The 24,102-nt window shown below is 44.7% G+C and overlaps 1 protein-coding gene across 1 annotated transcript in view; it reads left to right on the top strand.

Annotated features, from left to right (window-relative positions):
- Window positions 1-413: 413 nt before the first annotated feature.
- The window catches only part of KIF26A (kinesin family member 26A), a 92,685-nt gene continuing 68,996 nt past the window's right edge, over window positions 414-24,102 (top strand). Inside the window, exons 1-2 of the mRNA XM_066321680.1 lie at window positions 414-683; window positions 857-1,102. Coding sequence (XP_066177777.1) covers window positions 630-683; window positions 857-1,102 — 300 coding nt within the window. The 5' untranslated portion in view covers window positions 414-629. The remainder of the gene's footprint in view (window positions 684-856; window positions 1,103-24,102) is intronic.

Below are 24,102 nucleotides of genomic sequence, written 5' to 3'. Positions count from 1 at the left end.
GGAGCGGACCCCGGCCGGACCCTTGACCCCCGCTGGCAGCCGGTCCGCACCCCCAGCGCCGCTTTTCTGACTCCGCGCCCCGCAGCGGGACTGCACCCCGCGCCCGGCCCTTTTTTCCGACTCCCGAGGAACTTGGGTGTTAAGAGTGTGAAGGAAGCAATGAGTTAATCACACTGATTTTGGCACTATCCCGTAGGATCACTGCGAAATGGCATCTTTCTCTCGCCGCCGCTATCCGAAACCTAAACTCGAACCCCTGCCCGCCCCGGCCGAGGCTCCCCCGCCCCGCTTACTCCACCCCACCCGCCCCCGCCCAGCCCCTCCTCCCCTGCCCTCGGAGCACTTTTCCAGCTTTTTTTTGTCGACGTGCTCCCGTGCTCTGTGTCCTTCCCCGCGCCGCCGTGGGGAGCTCACTCCGCCTCCCTCTCCCATCCCAAACTTCGTTCCCGTCTCAACATGGGAGGCAACATCACGTAGAGCGGCAGCCCGGGCGGCGGGGACCCGGCGCGATCACTGTTGGCACCCCTGACCCCCGCCCCGCCATGGGCGGCCCGGGCCGGCCGCGCCGCCGGGCACCGTGCCGCCCGCACTAGCGGAGCGGGGCAGGGCAGCATCCATCCCCCGCGATCATGCTCGCGGCTGCCGGCAGGAAGGCTCTGGGACCTGATCCCCGGGCGCCGGGGGTAAGTTCCTTCAACGCTCATAACACACATCTCCTCCCCGCGGTTGAGCTTTTTTTTTTTTTTTTTTTTTTTTTTTTTTTTTTTTTTTTTTTTTTTTTTTTTTTTCCACGCGAGGAGGGTGGGAGCAGCTTTCCCTCCGCGTCCCGCGTTGCTGAGCTGCGCTGTCTCCGCAGGTGGCGGAGGGGAGCGCGGTGCGGGAGCTCTCCCCGCGGAAGAAGCCGCCGGCCGCCGCCGAGGAGGAGCGCTGCGCCAGCCGCCCGCCGCCCGAGGGAGCGGGAGCCGCCGCGGGGGCCGAGCCGCGGCCGCTGGAGCGGGTGGCGGCCGGGGGCTGGTGCCGGAGCTGCCAGGCGCAGCTGGCCGAGCTGAGGAGGCAGGCGGCCCGGCTGGCTGCCGGGGGCTGCCCGCCCAACGCCCCGCCGGTAAGTGCAGCGCCCGGCACGGCCGGGGGGTCGCGGGGAGGGAGTGGGGGGCATGGCAGCCTGTCCCCGGCCCGCACGGAGTCACCCGTACGGGTATCCCCAAAGCGCTTGGGAAGGGAGCCTTACGGCAAAGCCGGAGATTTCCGACCCAGGAGGGTTCTTTAAAAGTTCAAGGATTACTCGTCCCGGACTTTCATCAAAAGGCGAAACTGTGCGGCTGGATGCTCACCCGTTGTTACAGCCACAGGCTGACAGTTAAAAATAAAATAGGGAGTTTGGGAAAGAGCCGAGGAGTAGCCGTGCAGGTGCCGTCCGGGACGCGCCCTCGGGGCCGCCCCAGAGCCCCGGTGGCGGGGCAGCAGCTCCCCGTGGCCCTCCGCAGGAGCCGGGGCCGCCCAGCCCTGCTGACACCGCCCCGGGGATGCCGGCTCGGTGTTGCGACTGGGGTTTGCCTTCATCCTTCCAAAGAGAAGCCGCCGGCGGCAGGCGTTCAGCTCCTCCTTCCGAGAAGTGCAGCTGACAAACGAACACTTGTGTCTGTGGCGCTGGAGGAAACTCTGAGTGGGATGATCTTTGAGTGGGCTGTGCTTTTGCCCTCTGGGTGCTTGAACGTGCCTGCCTGGCTGATGGGCTCTCTCCTGTCCTTAATGCCCCTCGGGCAAGCACTGGCTGTGTCATTTTTCTCTAGTTTGTGCTGCACGGTGGCACTAAATAGCTGGTAGGGAATGGAGAAAGTGTTTGAAGATGCCAAGAGGTTCCCTCTAACACAGGATCAGCTTTATTAGCATGCGTTCTAATTGTCTGCACAGTTTTTCCTTTCCGTGTTTGCTTTCTACCTGTCAAGGACTTTATTATCCTTGTCCTTTTTCCTTTGTCAGAGCAGACAGAGCAAAGCTTTTGAAAGGTGAAAAAAAGACAGTCTTGATACAGAGTCTTGCCTAGACATCTGAGGAGATCCTGAGAATTAGCTGATAGGGCACAATGCAACAGAAGACCCTGAGATTCTGTTTCAGGACATACAAAACGTGTGTTGGGGTTTTGATAACATTTGGAAGTAATGTATTGTTTTCTAAACAATGCTTATCTGGATGTTTGCAAGAATGGGGGGGAGGGTCTGAAGAGGAAGCCAAACCCTACTGACCTTCGTTTTCATTCAAAGAGTTCCTGTATGATCTACAGAATTCCCATTGAATCTAAATATAGTTTTGTTTGGAAGTGCATTGTGGAACAGTGTCCGAATGCACAGTGAGGTTTGCATTTTCAGGCCAGATCCAAAGCCTTTTGGAATCGAAAAAGAGGAGTCTCTCTTTTGACTTGCTGGGCTTGGAGTAGGCTCTTATTTCTGTGGTGTAAAAGGTCACGTATCTTATCTCACTGGATTCAGGACTGCTGGACCTTTTGTTTTCTGGATTGCTGCAAATGGTGGAAAGAAGTTTAATTTCCCTGTGAAGTGCCTGAGGTAGGCTGCTTCAATGAGGAGCACAGAAACCCCTGTTCCTGTTGTTGGGGTGGGCCTCTGCCATAAAGAATTGGGTCCTATCTGTGAGCGGATCTCTGCCATGGGAAAAGAAATTCCCAGTGTAGGAGAGTCGGGGGCCTCAGCCAGGTGTTCAGGTGAGGAGACCTGTGAGCAAAAGCCCATTTGTGTGGTCTCCTTCCTGTAAGTCTCGGGGGGACTTCCTTGATAAGCACTTGATGATGGGTAAATTAATCCCCCTTTTCTGCAGGGTTTCAAAGCATGCCTAGGAACGTAATAAAATAGGAGTCACCACAGTGTCGGAACCTCGGCAGACCTGACCACGGAGTAACAGATACCTGGAGTTTACTCACTGTGCAGCATGCAGTAAGGGTTGACGGTTGAAATTTCTTGATAACTGCGTCCTCTGACACTTGTGAGACCTGCAGCCTAATTGCAAACTCAGATTCCCTCTAATCCTGGTGTGATGAGCAGCTCCTCAGGAAGGAGGATGCAATAAGCAGTTGTACTTACTACCTTGTGAGCGTGAAGTAGGTTTAGCAGGAGATGACAGTCAGGGGTTCGGCTACTCAGCTGCTGTGAATTGGCCTTGCAGTGGGAATCTGATGCAATATGCTGGCAGGGTGAGCACTGTGTAATGCTTGTGCCAAAAAGGCAGCTTGCTCGATCCCCCCCCCCCCCCCCCCCTTTCTTGTTTAATTATATAACAAGACATCTGAAAAAGCAGCTCCTCTCTGTAAGAGTTTCATGCCCATACAATTCAAGTCCAAAGTTTCCTACAAGCTCTTCTAATGCACTGTCAAACTAAGCAGCTACTGGATGAGTAAACACCAGAAGGCTGCTGCTTGGAGTATGCTGCTCTCAAAGGATTTACCTCCTTTGCCATAATAGTTAAGAGATCTTTCAGCACAGATTCAGAAAGGTTTCCACACCTGGTTGAAAACCCTTTGGAAAGGTGGGTGGGTGCCTCAGAGATGAAAGAAGGGCTAGTTTCCTGCTGTTGATATCTTTCCTGATGAAAGAGTGGAGGTGTATTCTCATGCGTGGGGCAGCTGACAAGGGATTGAATTCACATTAGAATAGAAAACCAACGTACTGTTTGCAGTCTGCAGGGATAACAAATCTAATTACTTGAGAGGGCTATGATTCATACAGTTTATGTTGCTATCCTTTCAATTAGATGTATTTAAAATATATAAATAATTTAAAGTTTCAGTGCTCAGATGATGTGCATTGATTATAGAATACTGTTAGTTGTTTGTGTCTCTTCAAAGTCCTCCACATCTCTGTGGACAGCTGATAAAAAGATAGACCTCTTTGCTTATGTTAAAACTCTTTAAACAGTCTCCCAAGCACAAGATTTACTGCATCCTACACTCTCAATTCCCTTCATTTTACTGCTGCTGCCTTTACAGTTTTCCACCACAGTGGGGCCTATGTGTGAATCAAAATGTGAGTTTCATTAAGTGTGGATGGAACCAAGCAAAGTTTAATCTGAAATTATCCCAGATTAACATTTTGGTATTGCAGTATTGGCATCAGTTACTGGGTCATGTACTGAACTAATGTAGGAGGGAAAAACAAGGTGTCTTGGTTTATCCATAATTGAAAGTTTTGCAGGCTGTGTCCCTGGACAGTTGGTAATGGGATACAGGATCTCCTACTGCCAGAGTTCTGGCTGGAGGGGAGAGCAGGTCGCTGTGCCTGGAAGTTGTTGCTGTTGGCAGCTGTGGGACCATCCACGGGAAATGAGTTGGTGGTCTGTGTTTCACTCCCTGTTGGCAAATAGCCTTTCACAAACCACAATTACCACTAATTGGCATCATTGTTGGCAGTTTCAGGGAGACACTGAGGACTGAATGGGATGTAGATTAAATTAGTAATAATATGACTTAGCACCTAAATTCTTCATTGTGCTTCACAAATGCTAATTAATCATTTGTGTGATTGCCCTTGTTAGGTAAAACCCAAACACGCTGTCATTTCTGAAGGAGTGTATGTTGGAGTGAGGTGTGTGTCTCCACAAGTAAGTGGAGAGGCAGGGACTGTTCAATGTGAGAGATGTGCTCCTGTAGCTGCATTTCTGGAAGTAAACTCTGCCTCTGGCACAGGCAATAGCCTTAAGGATATATAGCTACTGTAAAATGGTTTTAGCTAATCCCTTATGAGCAGAGGAAAAAAGCTCTCCTGGAGCTCTCCTGTGAGGAATGCACACATGGATGCAACTACATCCTCAGAAGGGATTTATACTAGTGTAAATATTTTGGTTGTAGAAAAGTAATGCTTGTGCCCAGGTCTACTGTATTAGAAGAATTTTTTTATCAGTATTGAAAGGAGGCCAGGACCAGCAGAAGTTCATTTTGAAAGTGATCAGCTTTGATGATCATCTTCCTCCCAGTCCAGGGATTCAGACACTGCATTTCACTTGTCCCCATGCCCCCTCAACCTCAGACACCCCCAGTCTGAGCAGTGTATCCTGCACTTATTGCCATTGGAAGCAGGTGCCAGAGACAACACTAAACAGGGCAGAAACATTCATTTTGTGTTATAGCTTGAGTTCAGGAAGTCCTTGCTGTCTTAGTTTTTAAGAGCTTTTTTTCTTCCCTGTTCTGTTGTTTTGTTTTAAATTTTTATCCCCATTGCATTATCTGCTTTGTGTGTTGTGTGAGGCACACCACTGAATGGCTTCCAAAGGCCCGAAGGACAGAGAAGAGAGTGTGGCTCTGTTGCTGGTGGGGTTGGCAATTTTTTTGTTCCTCAATAGCTAGAAAGTCCTGTATTCCCAGTTGCCAGGTAAGCTGGGTACAAAGGATCCCACTGCCAGCCCTGGTCTGCAGGGAGCCTCAGTGACCAGGACAGGTTGTGCCTTTGTTGCTGATGAACCATGAATCCTTTGAGGGAGCTAAGCAAGCCCTAGCCTGCTGTATCCTTGTCAGGGCTCAGTGTTACACCAGCCAGAGTTGGAGAAATCTCTGGCACTCTGGGAAAAAAGGGAAGATGGCTCTGGTTTAGATGTGCTGTTTACATGGATGTGTCTTACCTGTGCAAGTGCCAGGCAGTGCTGCTGGACTGACCTCCCATCACTCCTCCTTCTGGTCAAAGTGATGGTCTCGTGGTGGCACCGGCACACCTGTGTGTGCTGCTGGTTGCATCGCCTGCAGGGGAGATGAAGAACAGAGTTTTGGGATGAGCAGGCTCTTTCCTGTGGGTTTCTCCTATATGCTAAACAACTCCCCCATGTTTTCACCAGCAGCAGAGCTAGGGAGGGAAGGTTTGGTAGGATGGATGTTCACTGTGTTTGTTTTCCTCATTCTTCTGTATTAATCCCAGCTGTTCCCTCCTTGTCCCAGATGACTCCATAAGAGGCAGCGTCTTCTCTGCAGCTGCACACTGTTTGGTTGACAGTAAGCCAGTACTAGGACATCTGGCTTCTGCCAAACAACTCGTAACACATGGGTACTGCCCAATTTGTCTCATAGTTTGTGGCAGTTGTAGGGACTTGTTCTGAGCCTTCTGCCCCAATTTCAGATCACTTGACAGGTTCAAAAAGCTGTTAAGGAGGGCTGTCAGTAAGAAAGATGGAAAGAAGGACCATGCAGCAGTTCTTATGGCCTTGGAAAACCAGGCTGAGAGGATAGGTACGGGACCGAGGACTGTAGTCTTGATGTGTGAGAGTCAGGGATGCTTTGTAATCCCCAACTTGGCCACTCCTGTTATCAGCAGGAATAGAGGCAAGGAGAGCTGATGTGATCCCTGGCTGCCAGTATCTGTCTCCTCACTGTGCACTGTTGGGTGCTGCAGGAACCTGTGCTGCATGTGGAGGACCCTGGGAGAGGTCTCTGTGTCCTCAGTGTTTGTCTGCAGGCTCATGCTTCCCTGAAAGAACAAGGATTCAGGGCATATGGGGACTTCTTGCAACACTTGAGGTGCATGGGGAATCGGTCTAAGCTTTTAGGAGTAGTCCCTGGCTTCACTGAGTTTTCCTGCCTGTGCCCATTGTTTTCCGTTAGTGTGTCAGTCCTTGCTGCCTAAAACTGGGGAGTCACAATGGTGACACAGCTGAGTCTTGGCTAAGTTTGGGGTCCTCTGTTACTTAGGGGCTCTTCATGTTTTCATGGGAGGTCTTTTTGCAGCTGGGTTGATATGGGTAAGGGGAATTGAGTGGGAGAGCTGTCTCTTACAGATTGCTCTCTAGAGGAATCCAATTTTCATGGCTCTTTACAAGCACTAAATATGCCTTAAAATATTCTATTTTGAACATTTCAAAAAAGCATAAGTGGAAAAGCAATGTCTTCGCTAATAAATATGAAACTACGGGGCATTTTTTTAAGATGCACATTTAATATTTAATTTTGTGAGAGAGACTCTTGCAGAGACTTGGCTGTGGAGTGCTCCAGGCAATGAGCTCAGATGTGGATTTCAGGTAGGTGTGCAGTCTAATAACAGGGTTAGTGACAGCACTGTGTCAGATGTGTTGACACGAGCGGTTCCCAGTCGTTCCCCGTGTGACAGGACAGGCTGCGGAAACTAATTGTAATGAGTTTGCTTTAGATGCTCAGGATTTTCAAGCATGCCCTTTTAAAATACAGGTGAGAGGGATTATCTTGCAGTTTGGATGCTGGAGGCAAGAGACCTTCTCGCTGGGGGATCTGAGGTGGGGGAGTGGGGATTGCACAATTATGTGCAGGTACTGTGGTCTCCTGGGTAGCTGAGGGTAATTAGTGTTTCTCTGGCTCTTTCTCTGGCTAATTCCTTCAGCACCCTGCCCTATTAGGGGAAAGGGAGGAAACACATAAACCATTTCAAAATCCCAGGGGGTGGAAAAGAGCATCTGCTCCTAACATCTGAGGTTACTTTGAACCTGTTGAAATATGTAGTAGCTGCTTTATTGTTTTTGCCAAGAGCTTCCACCTACAGTGATCCCAACCTCTGACTTGTTAACAATGAGGTTGTTGGAGGCAGTAGTCATTCTCCTCCTCTTCCCTGGCTCACAGTAGTTGATAGTGGCTGCTGCTGTGGACCTGACACTGCAGGGTATAAGGAGTGGGGATGACTGAAAACACCAAGATTTTTTTTTTTTTCCCCAAAACCAGGATAACTCACCATCTTCACAGTTGCTACATGTGTCTCCTGCTGCTCAGGTACCCCAGAATAGCTGCTCTCTGTGGGCCTGAGTTGTCCTTGCCACAGTGAAGATGCTGATCTAGGGAAGAGCCAGTCAGTCCCTGGGTTTTCAGCTGGCAGATGAACATTTTTTCATGAAAAGTGAGCAGACATTTTGCTTCATTGTGGTTAGATGAGGAGAATCTCTCCAAAAGTATCTGCATGTCTTATGGAATATTTTTCCATGCCAATGCTGTTGCCTTTCTCAAAATCGGATTACCTTCAGGAACTGGATCTGTTTGGATATTGGTCACACTGAGTATGGCAGGCGGCTGTCCAGCTGAAAGTACTGTATCTGCTCTTTATAATTTACTGGAAATCAGTGGAATTTAACTTGTCTGGTTTTGTCTCCTTGTGCTCTGACTGCAGACCTGCAGCACTGAAATAACTGTTTTGTACTTATGTGTCCAGTATATCCCCAAGTGGAAGGCATCTTTAGGAAGGTGGGAATCCTGTCTATTGCTGGATATGCTTGTGATTGGGACCTGCCTGACTTCTTTTACAAGTGACATGGGGGAGAAAACTTGGGCCTTACTTCAAGGAGAATCATACCTCCTGCTGCCTGTGTTAACTGCAATTGTCCCAATGCAAAATCTGAATTAATCCCTGGCTCTATCACTGAGTTTGTGAGTTTGGGCCAGCAGTTTGATATCCATGGTCTTAATTTCTCCTTTGCTCAGCAAAGAGAAAATGCTTCCATCTTTTGTTCATTTCCAGTAAAAACTTTTTTTGTGGTGGGGACTCTTGCTTGTATGGCATTAAGCATCATCAACTGCTGTTAGTAGAGCTGACTGCTCCTGTAATGTGCATAAGAATATATAACACAGGGACACAGAAAATATTGGACTCTGTGCCTTGCAACTGAACTTTCAGGTCAGGTGTCAGAACGGGGGTCACTGCAACAGCAGAAAGAGCTAAAAAAGCTGGGGACTTCAGGTAAACTGTAAAGTTAGTAATAGGTAGTCCTGCAAATCTGCTAGTTCACCAGGAGGGGAGTGGTGAGGCTGTGGAAGGAGACTGAAGGTCTGTGGTGTGTCCAGTTGAAGTGAGGCTTCAGTAAGCAGCAGGCGTCAGATGAGCTCAGGAAGCAGGGGTTAGAGCTGTGCTGATGGTACCTTAACAGGTTTTATCTGCATACTGCAGAATGCCTCCCTGTGATGGAACTGGAAAGCTGCCTTGTGGAAGTGTGATGTAGCCCTGTAAACTGGGGGCTCTCAGTGGCTTTAGTCCCTCCTACTGCCATTGAAGTCTATGCCAAGTTGTAGTAATTATTAGTTTCTCATTAAAAATATTTTACTTTTAAATGGAAAGAAAGCCAAATTTTATAGAGGAACCTAAGAGCAAAGCTTTAAATTATTATTGCTTTCATTTGGAATATGGTGAGAATATGTCACTTAGCAGGAGTAATATATTCTTCTTTAGGATAAGCTAAGGGAAATGTAAATATTTGGCATGTAGTTCTTTGGATTGATTTTGCTTTGAAGCTGCTTGACCCTTTAAGACATAGCTGGCAGATGTTCATTCTCATGTCAGAGAAAAAATGTTTAGATAAATATATCCACATATTTTAGGCAGCACAGTGCCATTGTTGCGTGCTTGTTTTATCACCAAGAGTTTCACTGCTGTATACATCACCCTAACGTACAGTGAATCAGAGAAATCTCAGCTCTTGCTCACAAAAAGAGGCTTAGGTGAGTACAACCCTCCTCCTTTGAGTCAAGTCTTACAGTTTGCCTTTGATCAGCGTTCCTGGAGTTTGCAAGCTGTGCTGAGTTTCGGCTGGGGCTGGGCTGCTATTACCAAACATCAATACCTGTGCAGGATTGACTGGAGCACTGGGCAGCTGTGGGAAGATGATCAATTTTCGTTTAGCTCTTAGCAAATCTTCCCCTGATGCTGCTGAGGGATTTTACACTGCTGGGTGAATGGGATGGGAGGCCTTCTGTACAAGATTGAAATGTGATACTTCTGGCTAGGCTGGGCATTGACTTGGCTTTCAGCATGAACAGTGAAAGAGAAGCATTAGTCCTGGTTCTCACAGCATTCAAAAGGTTATGTTTAAATGTGTTTCCTGTTTTATTGCAACACACCATTTGTTAGAACATGGTTTGTGTTGCTGTCTGTGTATAAATTGATCAGTGCTGATTATACTGTAAATGGGCAGCATTTGGCTTTGTGTTTGAACTCATTTGGGATGTTAAATGTACTCAGTTTGTATTGTATTCTGTTTTTATTACCTTATGTTGTTCTCACTGTATTGTATGTTCTAGCAAGTATTTACTCCTTTTGGCATTGCTGCTTTTCTCCTAGATCTCAGACTACAGCAGTTTCCTACAGCTTGCATATGGCTTTATAAAGTAAAAATTTCTTTTCAGGGGTTGCCTGGTGCTTTGGCTTCTTATGTGATTCCTGAGGAGTTCAGGGATGTTGTCTAACCCAGGGTATGTCATGTGGCCTTCAGCAGAGTGATGCTGCTGAGTGTTTTGGAGGAGGTGAGACTGCTGAAGTGGTTGAGATCAATGGCACTATGCCAGACTGGTGGCACATGTCCAATTCCCACCCCAAAACAGGAGCTGTCTCCAGAGACTCTGTGGAATGTGGCAGTCTTTACAGTTGTCAGAAGCTTGAGGACTAACAAGTGGCTTGGATGATCAGGACATCTGGCCATCCTTGTTTTAATTGTTCTATTCCTTTTGGGTCACTCATGGTGTTCCCATACTGGTGCATGGCCCTGGGAAACATGGTTCCCAGGAAAGGCTCATCAATGATGAGAAATTTGCTCTACAAAATTTGGCCTTTGAAGGATGGAGGTGAGGGACAAATGTCTTTGCCACTTTAATTTCTGGGCAATACTTGGTGTCACTTCTGTGGTCAGTGAGCAAAAGATGGAAGGTTAGTTTGTCCAAAATTCCCTTTTTAGATGTGCCTTAGACTTAGTATGATCTACAGGTACTGCAGAGCTTTTATAAGCTATCTTGAAAACTGTGCTGTGGGCAAAACGTGGGGCAGGATTTGACCTATAACTATTTTGCCTGTTGCTTGAAATTCAAAGTTAAACCCAGAATCTGCTCTGAAAATGTTCAGGTGTTACTGTAACTCGTGTGACTGTACACTGTGAACTATTTGTTTCTTTCTGTGAAGATTTTGTTGCAAAGGCAGGCAAATACATTTGACATTCCTCCAACAAGCTCTCACAAGGGTAATTTTGTGTGGATGATTGAGTGGCATGGAAACACTGTAAGATACCTTCCTTTTGTGGATTTTGTAAAGAGGAGATACAGTTGAAATAATTCATAATAGGAACAGAATCTCAGCAGACTGCTGAGAGAGCTTCTTTCGGCAATTACCTGTAAGAGTAAAATAAAAAGCATTTATTATTGATATTCACTTTTTACATATGAAGAAATAGTTTTTCTGATACTTTTAATTTTTTATTTGTATGCTCCAAAGGGGCGTAGAGTAAGACAAATGGGTTCAAGGAAGAAAAATATATGAGTTAATACATTCAGTTTACATATTTTTCACTTGATGGATTTATGGTTTTTAATTACATCTTCATGTCTTGCATTGGGATCCCTGGGGGCCCTTTCTGAATTTCATACTTGTACTCTTGTACACATGAGATGCTTTAACCTACCACCTTGTGCAGTCTTACTGCTGCTTGACTGACCTCTGGTGAAGTTACTTGTTATTCGGGTTTAAAATCCGAGACGTCCACAAAGAGCTAAATGATTAGAAGAATATTTGTGCGGTTAAGAGAGTTTCTCATGCTGACGTGTTGTGAAACCCAGGCTGTGAATGGGTTTCTCTGATTTTTGTGTGGAAGGTGGAGTTTGTGCTCAGCATTTGCTCAGTTGATCACAAGGAGCAACACCCTGGCTCAGTTTTACTGGCTCCCTGAGGGCAGTTTGGCAGTGGGAAGTAGTCATGTCTTTGGTAACAACCCTTTGGGGAGCCATGGCTGGGTTTAGGGAAGAGTATTTTCAGCAATACGTCATCCTGAATGTACATCTCCTTACTTCTGTCTCCAGTTACATGCGACACTGGATTTTCATTTCATAGCAGTTTGCATCATGGTTCTTTCATTGAAGTGAAATCAATAACCTGTGTTAACAGGTGGAAAATGAAGCCTGTTTGCTCTGTGCAGTTTCAGTTGATTTACATGGGTGAATTGCAGAGGAAGCCAGACTGCAGAACTGGTCAATGTCTGTATTCCAAATCCATCTCTGTGTGTTGGTATCGTTACCTCTGTCTGCTTTTCTCCAGCACGTCCTCTTCATTTTTCTGTTCAGTGGGAAGATAATTACCTGTTTATGTGTATGTATGTGGAAATAATGCTAGGATCTATTTGTTATAAGTATGTTATTGCTTATTGAAGAGGCAAAACACCCTGGCTGACAACATTAAGGCTCTCCAAAAGAAACTTGCTTTTGGGACTTACAGGGAGTGTGAATATTCAGGCACAACTTGAGCTCCTGCTCTCAGATTTGTGCTGTGTGTCCTTTTATTATTCTGGTCATGACTGCTCATAAGTACATGCTGCTCAAAAGCAAAACAGCTCTGTTTGTGCTGTAAGAATTTAGTTGGGTTTCAGCTTCTTATTGCCAAGTCTTTTGATGACATGAAAGATGTGTTATATGCAGGGTTGGCTTTCCTGCCTGACTCACCCTGAGTTCTTCACTGAGTGTTTTATTCCTGTGGGAGGGTTTTGCTCTTGAGGATTTGGTGCAGTGAGAAGTGTGGAGTAGATAAAGAACTGAGATGCAGAACACTTAACCCTGGGAAGTGAGCACAAGTTAGAACACAAAGGCATTCTCCTCTGAGGTGATTAATTGGAACTTTTTTATTTTCTGTTTACAGTTTTTATTTAAATTTCTCTTGCTAGAATCATAGAATATCCTGAGTTGGAAGGGACCCACAAGTCCAAGTCCTGGCCCTGGACAGGACCACACCAAGAATCACACCACACTGGTTCAGGCTTAACCTGATTTTTCCTTCTTGTCACTGGAGCAACAGTCTTGTTTGCTAGTGTTAGAAAATTGTCCATGGAATTCTATCCTTCCAAGATAGATTGTGCTTTCTTTGGGAAAGCTGTCTCACTAAGCATAATGCTAAGAAATAGTTCACCTGCTGCTAAGGAAGTGAGCTGAAAAATGTCTGGTTATTCAATGAGAAAAAACATAGATTCACTGAGTGAAAAACATACTTCTTTCTGTGTCTGAACAGGATTCCTGAAGTCTGTGCAATAACAGAGAGTTCAGGTAACCCTGATCTTACAGAGTGAGTTAACCCAAGTGTTTTGTAGCTCAGCTGAGTACAGTGCAGGAGTGGCATCAGTGAGAGATTAGAATAAGCTTTGTTATCTTCAAAGACTGTTTACTCAGCGGTTGGAGAATCGCTGTGTTTGTAGGCAGAGGTAGGAAATGTCCTGGGGCAGGTGGGAGCTGACAGCATTACACAAAGCCTGAAGTGTTTCTCCTCATGCATCCCTGCATTGCCTCCCAACCTGCTGGCTGCCACTGCTTTTGTGTACACCACCCATACAGAGGTCTTTAAGAGATTGCCAAGGTTATTTTCGATGCTAAACACTGAAGCCAAGCAGTATTCTTAATTTCTACGGATCTTGGAACAGTATCACTTGTATGTTTCTTACATGTATGCATCTGTAAGTTTTCCTTAAAATATTGGTTAAAAATCTCATAGCTGAGTTCTGAGGATAGGTACCTACCCTTGGGTATTTCAGCTACTGCTTGTAGTTGAAGACAGTTTGGATTTGGGTTTTTGGAGGATTCTTGTGCAGCTCTTGGCTCTTTTCCGCAGAACTCCTTTTGACAGCAGTTAAGTTACATCTGATCTCCAGGAAGAGGACAACCTTATTTGCACACTGATGTATAAAAACTGCTATAAACTTAATTAAAAGCCCACTGGGATTCATGTCCCACATGCAAATGTTTTGCAAGTCCTTTTTTTCTCATGAAAACATCCCTGTAAAAGTGGTCTTGAAAGCAAAATTTTGCCTCACTGGCATTTTTCAAAAGACAAAACACAGTTGCAGTGTTCCAGGCAGATATATTTTGGTTCCCATCTGTTTTGAATGCTCATTTGATGTTAAGTCTTTGTTCAATCCAGTCCTGTGTCATTAATGACTCTGGAGTAAGTAGGTATGCAGAGCTGGAGGAAATCCTGTTTTATGCACTCCTATTCTAGGAGAGCCTCAGAAAGACCAACAATAATGCAGTTCAGTGAGGTAATGGGTAAACATAGTAAGAAATAAAACGTGCATGTTCCTTACTGAAGCAGAAAAATAGCTTATGAAGCATAATGTTGTCTTTGATAAGTGTAGATAATCTGACCTGCTTCAGTTTGTGGATTGAGACATTAACTGGGGAAGGTGAAACAGCTTCTCGTAAAGAACCCGCCCCTCTGGTTGCAAAGGAGGTGTCAGCAAATGTTAACCAGAATTAAAAAGGAGTAGGAGCCCAGTCATTACCCAGCAGAGTCACATGAAAGGCTCGCCCTGCCCTCAGTGGTCAGCAAATTCCCACTTGAGGTCGAGGGTTGTGCTGTGCAGCTCAGCCTTGCCCTGACTCCCAGGTGGGCGCTGCTTCCATTCCAGGGGTGTGTGGTGCAAAAAAAGGTCTGATGGAGTCTTGGATATGTGTGTGTCCTTTTCATGGTCCTCCCAAGATGCTGTGGGAAGGGGAAAATGGGAGCATCCCCCAGCTTTTCCTTCCCTCTGCTGAGTGAAGTTTAGAAGTGTTTGTTTTCAAGAGGAACCAGGATTCTTGTAGGAATTTCTTCATCAAGATCTTGAGGAAGTTAAGGCTGGATTTAGAGCTTTAGAGCTTTTCCTGGTCAGTAAAAAGAGAGAGCAGGTAAAAAAAAATAGGATAAAAGTTCGTGGACTTATTTTTTCTTGAGAAGAAAATGTAAAATTGTGTAGTTTTTCCGTCATCCAGCTTCCAGAGCAGCATGTGTGAGTACAGTGAAACATCTGAACTCCAGCCCACTCACGCTGTGCTGCAGGTCTCCCTAGGGGCCCAGGGCAATTCAGCTAGCATTACATTTTTAGATAAGCTTACCCCATTTAGCACATGCATTTTGATCAGCCTGCGATTACAGACTAGTGACTTGCATGCATATGTACCAGAGCCCTGGTGTTGGCGCTCCTCGGGCATGCACTGGTTTTATGAGCATCAATCTGGTCTGTGCACTTCAACTGTATTTCTGGTCCCTCTCTACCTTCATCTTTTTTGGCTGCAAAACAGCCGAGATCTGTTTCCTTTGAGTGAGTAGGCAGAATCATACTTGTGACATATTTTAAGACTGCTTAGAAGACATAAACTTACTTAAGTGCTTGTGATTTATCTGGTTTTGCTTTATTTGATTCTTAAAATGTCAGCCGCTCTGAAGAGTTCTAGGATTTTCCTCCTTTGTTTGGGAAGTGTCAGTTGATGAGAAGGCAGCTGATGTGCTGAAAGCATCACTCCCTTAGGAATTTGGTGTGTGAAGTGTTTAGCTGGGAAGAAAGCCCCGTGACAGTTACCCTTTTGTTTTTGTTTTCTTTTGCTTCCCCCCACCCCCTCCATAAAGCTTCGGTTTTGCCCGGCTGGTTTAATGGTTAAAGAATGCTGCAACTCTGTTCAGCTGTGCAATGCCTTTCAGGTAGTGAGAGGTATCTGAGGAATGAGAGGGATCCCATGGGAATAACTGGCTGGCACTTGGTTGACCCAACCTGAGGGATCTATACATAGTCCCAGTTCCTGCCAAGAGAGCATCTGATGCAGCAGCAGCTGCCGGGGCTGTGACCCCTTCTGGTACCTGGGGCCTGCGTGGGCATGTGCATCCCTACCTGTCTGGTGGGTGTGCCTGCCTCCAACACTCCCCTCCAACACTGCTCCTGGACAAGGCTTCTTCTCCCTTCAGGAGACCTCAGCCTGGCTGGAAGGAGCCCCGATGGCAGGAGGGAACTGGGATCCCTGAGCATATTTTCTGGAGAGGAGCAGCTGCTCTGGCGCCCTAATGCACACAGGGCTTCTTGGTGCACTCCCTTTAGGGAAAGGGAGTGAAGGGGTGGAAATGCATTTGGCATCACCAGTGTATAAATGTGGGAGGTGGCTTGAAGCATCTCCCTCTCCTAGACCCCACTGGCTGTGTTGCTGGCTCCAGGAGGGGCTCCAGGAAGGATGGAAACCATCCAGTGTGCTGCTGCTTTCCAGAAACACTTGAGATCAGAGTCTTACGAGTATGTATCAACTCTCATGTATCTTGCTTGTTTCGGGTTATGTTGTGATGGCAGTCCTGATCATTATCTCATTTTAATTTTTGAGAGCATGATGTATGTGGATACACCTACTGTGCTCAGAGATTTCACTGCGAGATTAGAGACATGTTTAGGAAATTAGTAATGAGAGAAAAACACGTAATTAAAAATGGTATCAGTTTGGAAGCTCATCCATCTTCAGCCAGCTTGCTGGAAGAGAAAGGAGTCTTACACAATACCTAGTGGTGGGAAAATGCATTTGGCTCTCCACATTTTAAACAGGAAGGAACTATTTAAATGACAGACTTACAATAGTAATTGGGGCATTTACTTGTGAATGCTGGATAACATATTGTAGCTGAATAATGTTGCAGTAATTCTGGATAAAGTTATGGCAGATCTTGTTGTATTTGTTTACTTTTAATGATGCCTTCACACAATTTTTTAAAACTTACTTGGAGCCTTTCTAAAACAATTGGGTAATTGTACTGAAAATGGCATTCAAACTTTGAGGTAGTCATATTTACATATGCCAAATATTGTCTGTAACGTTATGAGGATGCATACAGTTAACAATTAATTTGTTTCCTGAGATATGCAATTTTATGTGAAATGTCTTAAATTCAAAATCTGCAATAGATTTTTACCTCTTCATCCCCGATGACCATTATAAAGTTGCCATATGTCTTAAAATGTGCTCAGTGCAACTGCAATTGTTCAGACTGTGAATTTCCTCTCATTTTATGATGAAATCCTTAGTTTAGAATAATTTTATTCTTTAGTAGGAGAAACACCATTTGGTCATATATGGTTCATTATAAAATGTGGTAACTTTGAAGCATTTCAAGCACTTCATGTGCTTCATTTGAGTTTTTATGCCATTTTTCATGAACAATTAACAGCACCTTGTTGTCATTTTTGTCATGAAATGCCCATAAACTCAATTATCTTCCTGTTTGGTCCCACTTACAAACACAAAAAAACCCTAAGCAGATGTCAGAGCAATAACCAGGTGTGTGTTGTAGTGCTTTGCAAACTTTTAATTGCTGCAGGGATGTTTCCTAGTTAATGGCTGTGTTTATTAAGTGCTCCTATCTGTTGTGCCTTGTTCAGGAGTGTACCTTACATGTGGTGTGCTCAGGCTGGTTTATCCAGTGACAGCCTTGGAGTAACCTTGCAGAGGGATGTGCATTTTCAGTTTTGTTTGCAATGTAGTTAGCAAAACTGCTGAATTGCTTGTGGTGTCGGGTCCTGTGTAATCGAGTACTCCGTGATCTTTGGGTGAGTCTTGATGGTGGCTGTTGACTGTCCACCTCTCGAGAGGTGGTGAGGGTTGTTATCTGGGAGGATGGACAATAGGTGACGGTGGTGTGACCAAAATGACTCACCAAAGGTCAGTAGTTCTTGATGGTGCTTGAAGCAGGGAGCCCTTAGTTGGTGGCTGAGGAGAAGGTGGGCAGCTCCTTGTCATTCCTGTTGTGCTTACCTAGGGAGAACTGGCCTTCTGGAGGGGTGTGAGGGGAAGCACAGTCTTTCTTTACAGCCTCCTTGGGGTCTGTGCTGTTGTGCATGAATGGGGAGATAGAGATATGGGCTGAGGATATCTCCAGTTGCTCTGTGTTCACTGCCCAGAAGCAATGGCAGCAGAGGAAATGGAGACCCTTGATTCATGACCCTGTGCAGTCCTGCAGATTTGTGCCCAGCCCAGGCCAGAGTGCTAGGGTTAGTTCTGAGATATATTATGTATTGATGAAACAATGAGAGAGACCATCTTTTCCCAGGAATTAAATAATTGCTTCCTGGATGAAAGGACCCAACATCTGGCTCTTGGGTTTCATGCATTTTATCATGTAGATGTAAGTGTTTGCTTTGTTTCTGCAATAATGTTAACCTACTAATGTATGAAGCTGTTTCAGGTCAGTGAAAAACTGCATATAAATCTTGATTACATGCAGTTGATTGTCTTTAACTCTTTGTAAGATATAATTAGCACCCAGTAATCATATTGCGGTGCTGTTTCTGTGATTACCCTGGTAGTTAGTGTGCAGTGCAATCCTGGTTTTATAGACTGGAGCTGCTGTTAATTTGATTGGAATAAAGGGCAAACATTGGCCTGTGTTGCTGGCCAGGTAATTTTCTCACCTTTCTGCTGCCCAGTTCCATTTCCTCCTGCAGTTCTGAGATGTGGCTTCTGATTTAAAAAGCCATGATCTTCAGAATGTGGTGCTTCAGGCTGAAGTGGGGCTACTTTCAGCAATGGTGTCTGTGATGGGAGGGAAGAGGAGGGTTGTGGCAGGTCTTCAAGGATGGTAACTTGGCAAAGGACTAGTGCCTAGAAATGTTTTGATCCCATTGTAATGAATAGCTGCTAGTTCCTGTTGTTGTTTCTGTTTTGATTGAGTGCCCAGCTGGTGTGTGGTGCAGATAGGATGTTGGGGCAGGGAAAGGAAGTAACTGTCAAAAGTGCATCTCCCTCAGGAAAGCAAGAATGTGGAGGCATGGTAGAATTGGGGTTTAAATAGCACTTTCTTTTCCTTGGTTTTCGTAGTTCACCGACCGTATGCAATTTTCCACATGCTGGGTAATGGAAAATTGGCCCCAGAGGAAGTCACTTTGTAAGTCAAGTTTGGGATTATGAAATCAATCACTCTTGGGTCACTAATTGATGTGGAAGATAGGAATTTCCTATACTGTATGATAAGTCCATTGGTTTTCTGGCAGGGTGTGTACAGTGCACTGTTTAGCCAACGATACTCTTTCCTGATTCTGTTGTTAACTCAGGAAAAGCATCAGGTCATTTACAGCTACACCCAAATTGTGGGTTTGTTTCTAAGTAGTAAGGGGAGGGTGGAGGGAGTTTCTCATGTAGGATCTACATGTGTTTTATGAAGTTTGTTTTCATCTCTTTGTGGTATAATAGCGAAGCTTGGCAGCCATGTGGGAATCCTGAAGATTGATTGCTCTTGGTGTTAAGCATCTCGTATCTCTGAGTTTATATCAACACTACTCTTCTTCCAGCAGGAGCATCTGGCTCATTGGCAAGCTCTGAGGACAGTTGTTTTGACTGCTCTGGAGATGCCTCTGGCTGTCATGTGGCTGCTGCCTTGGCCGTGGTGCTTTGTTATTCTAGCTCGTCCCATTTTCATTTGTTTAGTTTTTGGCTTACCTTTGATTCTGATCAATTGCTCCAGAGACTGTAGTCTTGAATAAATCTTGCCTAACACGCTCATGAAGGGCATTCTATGAGATGCTGATGTTAATTTATTTCAGTGACTGTTTGCTGATGGAGCTTGGAGCAGTAACATCCCAGCCTGTGCCTTCTGTGTAGGTTTTCCCTGTGAATCACAGCATCAGGCATGTGGAGGAAAACACACATCTCGGAGCATATCCTGCATAATGGCTTTCTCTGAGACTGGAGCTGCAAGCATACATCAAATATTAACAGTGCACAGTCAGTGGCTGTAATGGTGCTGAGAGTCCTGGAATCAGCCTCTTGGATTTTTCAAGTTGACCATTGGGAGCAGAGTTTCTGGCCCTGGTGATATAAACTGTCACAGGAGCAAAGAGTAGTGTCTGTCAGTTCTGGATTTATATCCTCAATTGCTGTCCCTACCTGCTTGATTGTGGTTTTTTTATTCATATACTGTGTACTTTAAAAACATTATTTTTTTCAGAAGTACTATGGGTTTGGAAGACACATGGGCTTAAATAAACGTGAATGTTCTTAAAATATTAAAGCATCTATTTTCATTAAAGAAGCCTGTCAGGGTCACTGCTTTTCATGGTTGAAATTATCAGAGCTGTGATGTGCAGAAGGTGGGACAAGGTCCTTACCTTCACTGCCCTTTAGCTCTGATGTTAACTCTTTAACTCTGCTAACTCTGGAACTGCTTCAGTCCTGTCCACAGTGGGGGCTATTTGACAGGCTGTCAGATTTTATAAAGATGTTAGCAAGGCATGATTGCACAAACTGGTTTTAAATGTGTATTTACATCTGTAATGATAATACTGAGGCAACTTGAGTGGCAGGGGGTTTTTTAGTAATTCACTGCAAATTTGACATTTAATGCCAGAAAAACTTGTTTTTAAAAGAATGGAGAAATTTTCACACCAAGATGTAACTTAAGTCATCACCCAGCAACTATAAACATGCATTTCATGGGCATTTTATGCAATGAGAGGCAGGTTGGTGAAAGAGTTCACTGCTAATTTGAAATTAGGAACAGGGATGTTTCAATTTAGAGGGGGATATAATGAGTTTGCATTCAGTATGAATGTTACCATGGATTTCTTTAGGGCCTTGGTCTCACTCTAGGGCTATAATTTCCATGCTTAAAAGAACCCTTTCTTCTTCTGTACTTGCCCTTTTCCAGCAGGTGATGAGGCAGCTTCTTTTCCAAGGTCCCAGAACACAAATTAAAATAAAAACATCCTTTTATGTAGTACCTTCAATTGAACGGAAACATAAATGTATCCTATGATGTTAGGCATTGTCTACAGTTGTGGAATTTCTATAGAGGTAACGTTAGATACAGTAAATGTTTTAGAGCCTTGTTAAGTGTGACTGGTAGGACAAGCTAGTGCCTTTCATCTCTTAGTTGCTGGTTTTAATAGGATCTGGCTTGAAGGGTTTTGAAAGTTGTTGCCAGGTATTTGATTGCTTCTGTGTCTCTGGAGACAAGGCTTGTTTTGTGTGTGTGTGAGGAGCCTGAAAGTTTGCAGAGGTATTTTTGCCAGTCATCTGTGGGCATGTGTACGTGTGTGTGTGTTATAGGCAGACATAAGCTCACTTTACCCATGGGTTTAATATGTTTATATCCTGTGCCTTAGCAGACTTTATAAACCCTATTAACATGGTTTTGAGATACTTTGAGCATGGGCAGTGTGGCTTTTTGTCTGCCTGTGGGCATAGCCCCATGGATTTATGTTTGTAGAAGACAAACCTTGGGCAAAGGGAGCTGCTCCTCTTTGATTACACCAGTCCTTGGGATAGTGAGAAGTTGCACATCTTGCAGTTTTCACAGGGCCACTGCAGAGTTTCCTAACAAGAGGGTTACAGGTGAATATTGATCACCAGACTGTTGTCATTCCACTCATGTAAGTGTGACTTTTTGGGCTGATAAAGGCAATTCCTACCCAAGCCCTTCTTCTGAGAGCTGCTCTCAGTCTGTTTATCCTCAGCCTGGATTGGTTCTGGGGCTTGTCCTGACCCAAGTGCAGCACCAGCACTTGGTCTTGTTAAATCTCATGAGATTGCCATTGAATGGAGCTTGTCCAGCTCTCTCTGGATGGCATCTCACCCTCCAGGTGTGTCAGCTGCTCCACTCAGCTTGGCATCACCTGCAAATCTGCTGAGGCTTCCCTTGATCGACCTTAATGAAGATGTTGGTAACATTGGTCCCAATATGGACCCTGGGGGACACCACTTGTACCTGATGTCCATTGAGATGGACAGATAGGAGAAGCTGGACTTTGCACCTTCTAGTTGAGGCATCTCATTTGGGTTCTGAAAGCTGGTCCCTGAAGCTGTATGGATCAAAATGCAGCTATTCTATGCTTCATAAAGGAAGATTGAAAGTGGGATATACAATGTAGCATAATTAATGATAGAAGAAAATTTTGGGTGTGGTGATGATGGGCTGTATTTGACAGAAGAATTTTTCAAAGTGTATAGAGGGTCACACCTAGGACAAGAGGGATGAAATTAATATAGAAATGATAAAGTTGGAGAACTTGCTGTGAGCAAGATAATGTAGGTTACTAATAGTAACTAACAGTTATCTAAGTAGAGCAGTATTTTGAAGTCTGTGGCACTTGGACCCAAGCAGCAAGTCTGTGCACAAATAACAAGATTTCTCAACACCATTCTGTAATAATTGCCAATGCTCAGTTGCCTTTGATAATTTTTCTTGAGTTACCTTTGCTTAAAAGTAGAATGATTTCCTTTCCTTACCCAAGTGGATCTAGAAAGCAGTTTGTCACCAGTCTCTTTGTAACCACTTTTTGTACTGGAGGACTCTGATTACTTTTCACCCTTCTAAACTAAATAAACCAAACTCTTCTCACTTCCTACAACATTCTTGTTTTTTAAACTGCTATTTGTCCTGTAGACACTCCTCAAATGTCTGTATCCAGCGGTGCTTTATCACTTGATTCTTTGGGCAGTGTTCTCCTCCTGCAGATATCCCTTGGAGTCTGCATATTTATCTTTTCTTTCTAGTGTAAGTTGGGGTGAGCAGAACGAGATCAGTTACTTCTATGCCCTGGCATCCTATCTGAAACTGAGGGACAGCAATGGACTTCCATCCTAGTCCAGAGATACTGAAGACACAGGACCAACAGGTAGCTGATGGTGGATTTGTGAATTTTCTTGCTGAAGTTGTGCTGCTGAAGAGTGGTATTGAAAAAAGCCACCCAAGAACCCACTTTAAAGAGCTGCTGGATGAACAGCTTGGGAGAGGGAGGTGGTGTCTCATACATGCCACCTAGTAAGCAAAGGAACTGCAGCAGACTCTTCAGGCAGTGTGTGGCCAGCTTGTGGTTGAGGAGTTGCAAATGCTCTTCATCATTCCTTGACTATTCACCCCTGTTGGACTTTTTTCCTTTTTCTTTTTTTTTTTTTTTCCTTTTCATTGATTAAGTCCAGGCAAGGAGAAAAGTTAAAACTCAACTCCACTACAGTACTCCCTAAATTCTGATGAGAACCCAAAATTTTTCAGCCACAGAGATTTTTTTTTTGTGAAGCAGTCAAACTGAGGCAGTAGAACTTAATTAAGATGAAGAATGAGTGAAATCCACGTTTGTAATCATAAAAGCTGCATGGTATGCTAACTGTGCACTGTATGCAGTAATTTGTAGCTTGCAAGGGAGTGCACAATGGGCAGCCTTTTGGTTGTGAAGGCTAAATCGCTTCTGTACAGACTTCAAGTATTCATTTACCAAATAATTGATAAAACGAGCAAGTGAATGAGACACTAAGAGAGTGTGATCCAATGCCAAGTGCTGGTTTCCATAGTTGATTTTAAATCTACATTATGCTAATGATGTTCATTTGGAAAATGTGTCCACTCCCTAACTTCTGCCGCTGAGTGTTCTGTTAATTGGATTCAGATGGTTGGACTGAAACAGCGGTAGGGTTCGTATACAGAGGAGTGTTCCAAGCACTTTTTTTTTTTTCCTATGTAATCTTTCTAAGCTAGAGTTGCTTTCACTGTGGCTGGTATCCAGCTTTTCTTGAACTCCCTCATCAAAGATCTGTCTGATACGAATGGGCATGGCTCTACTGGGACAAAAAGAAGTTATCACTTAAACATGATGAAGATCTCATCTGGAGCGTGACTCCTCTCCCAGTCCATTGGGCTGGCTGGGCTGGGTTTCTGCTCAGAGTTCGTCAGTGAGGGAGTCTGTTTCATCAGGCTCTCGGTGCAATTTGTAATTCTGGAAACACAGGCTGTTGACAAATTCTAATAGCAGGAACAGCCTTTTGTTTCCCATAAAATAATATTAAGAGTTGGTGTTTCTGAGGCATTTTGACAAGGCAGCATGTTTCTGTGTAGTGGTGCTGTGCTCTCATTTTCATCCTTAGGCAGAAATTCAGAGCTATTCTATGATCTGGGCAGCTTCACTGAACTCAAACTGTATGTGGAGTTGGTGGCATTCAATATGACGACATCAGACAGCATAATTTTCCCAAGTAGCTGTTCTAACCCATGAGCACTTGGTTTGCTTTGAAGAGGAGGGAGAAGTTGTGACTTTTTATGCAGCTGCGACTCTAATAGGCAGAGTTTTTATAGTCTGATTTACTGTGCTCATAGGCTAACCAAAATCTATTCCCTGGTTTCAAGGAAAAAATAATTAGCGATGGAAAGTTCTTTATCTTTTAAACAAAAGTGTCTAATTTCTGTAGGAGGTTTTTGCCTGAATTTCTTAAAGTCAGCTTCATCCAAGTGTCTATTTCTGAAAGTAGAATCAAACAAAGGCTTTTCAGACACCAAGTATTGTGTGGTGATAGATATGCAACTATTTCTACACATACTTGCTTGCTGTTCCAAGTGATAATATTTTCCTGAAGGTTTATAAAAGAAATGAGAGGGAAAT

Source organism: Sylvia atricapilla, chromosome 6 (genome assembly GCF_009819655.1).
Source record: "Sylvia atricapilla isolate bSylAtr1 chromosome 6, bSylAtr1.pri, whole genome shotgun sequence".
NCBI classification, from domain to species: Eukaryota; Metazoa; Chordata; class Aves; order Passeriformes; family Sylviidae; genus Sylvia; species Sylvia atricapilla.
The sequence above is the reverse complement of the archived record's forward strand: the minus strand, read 5'-3'. Positions and strand labels throughout refer to the sequence as shown.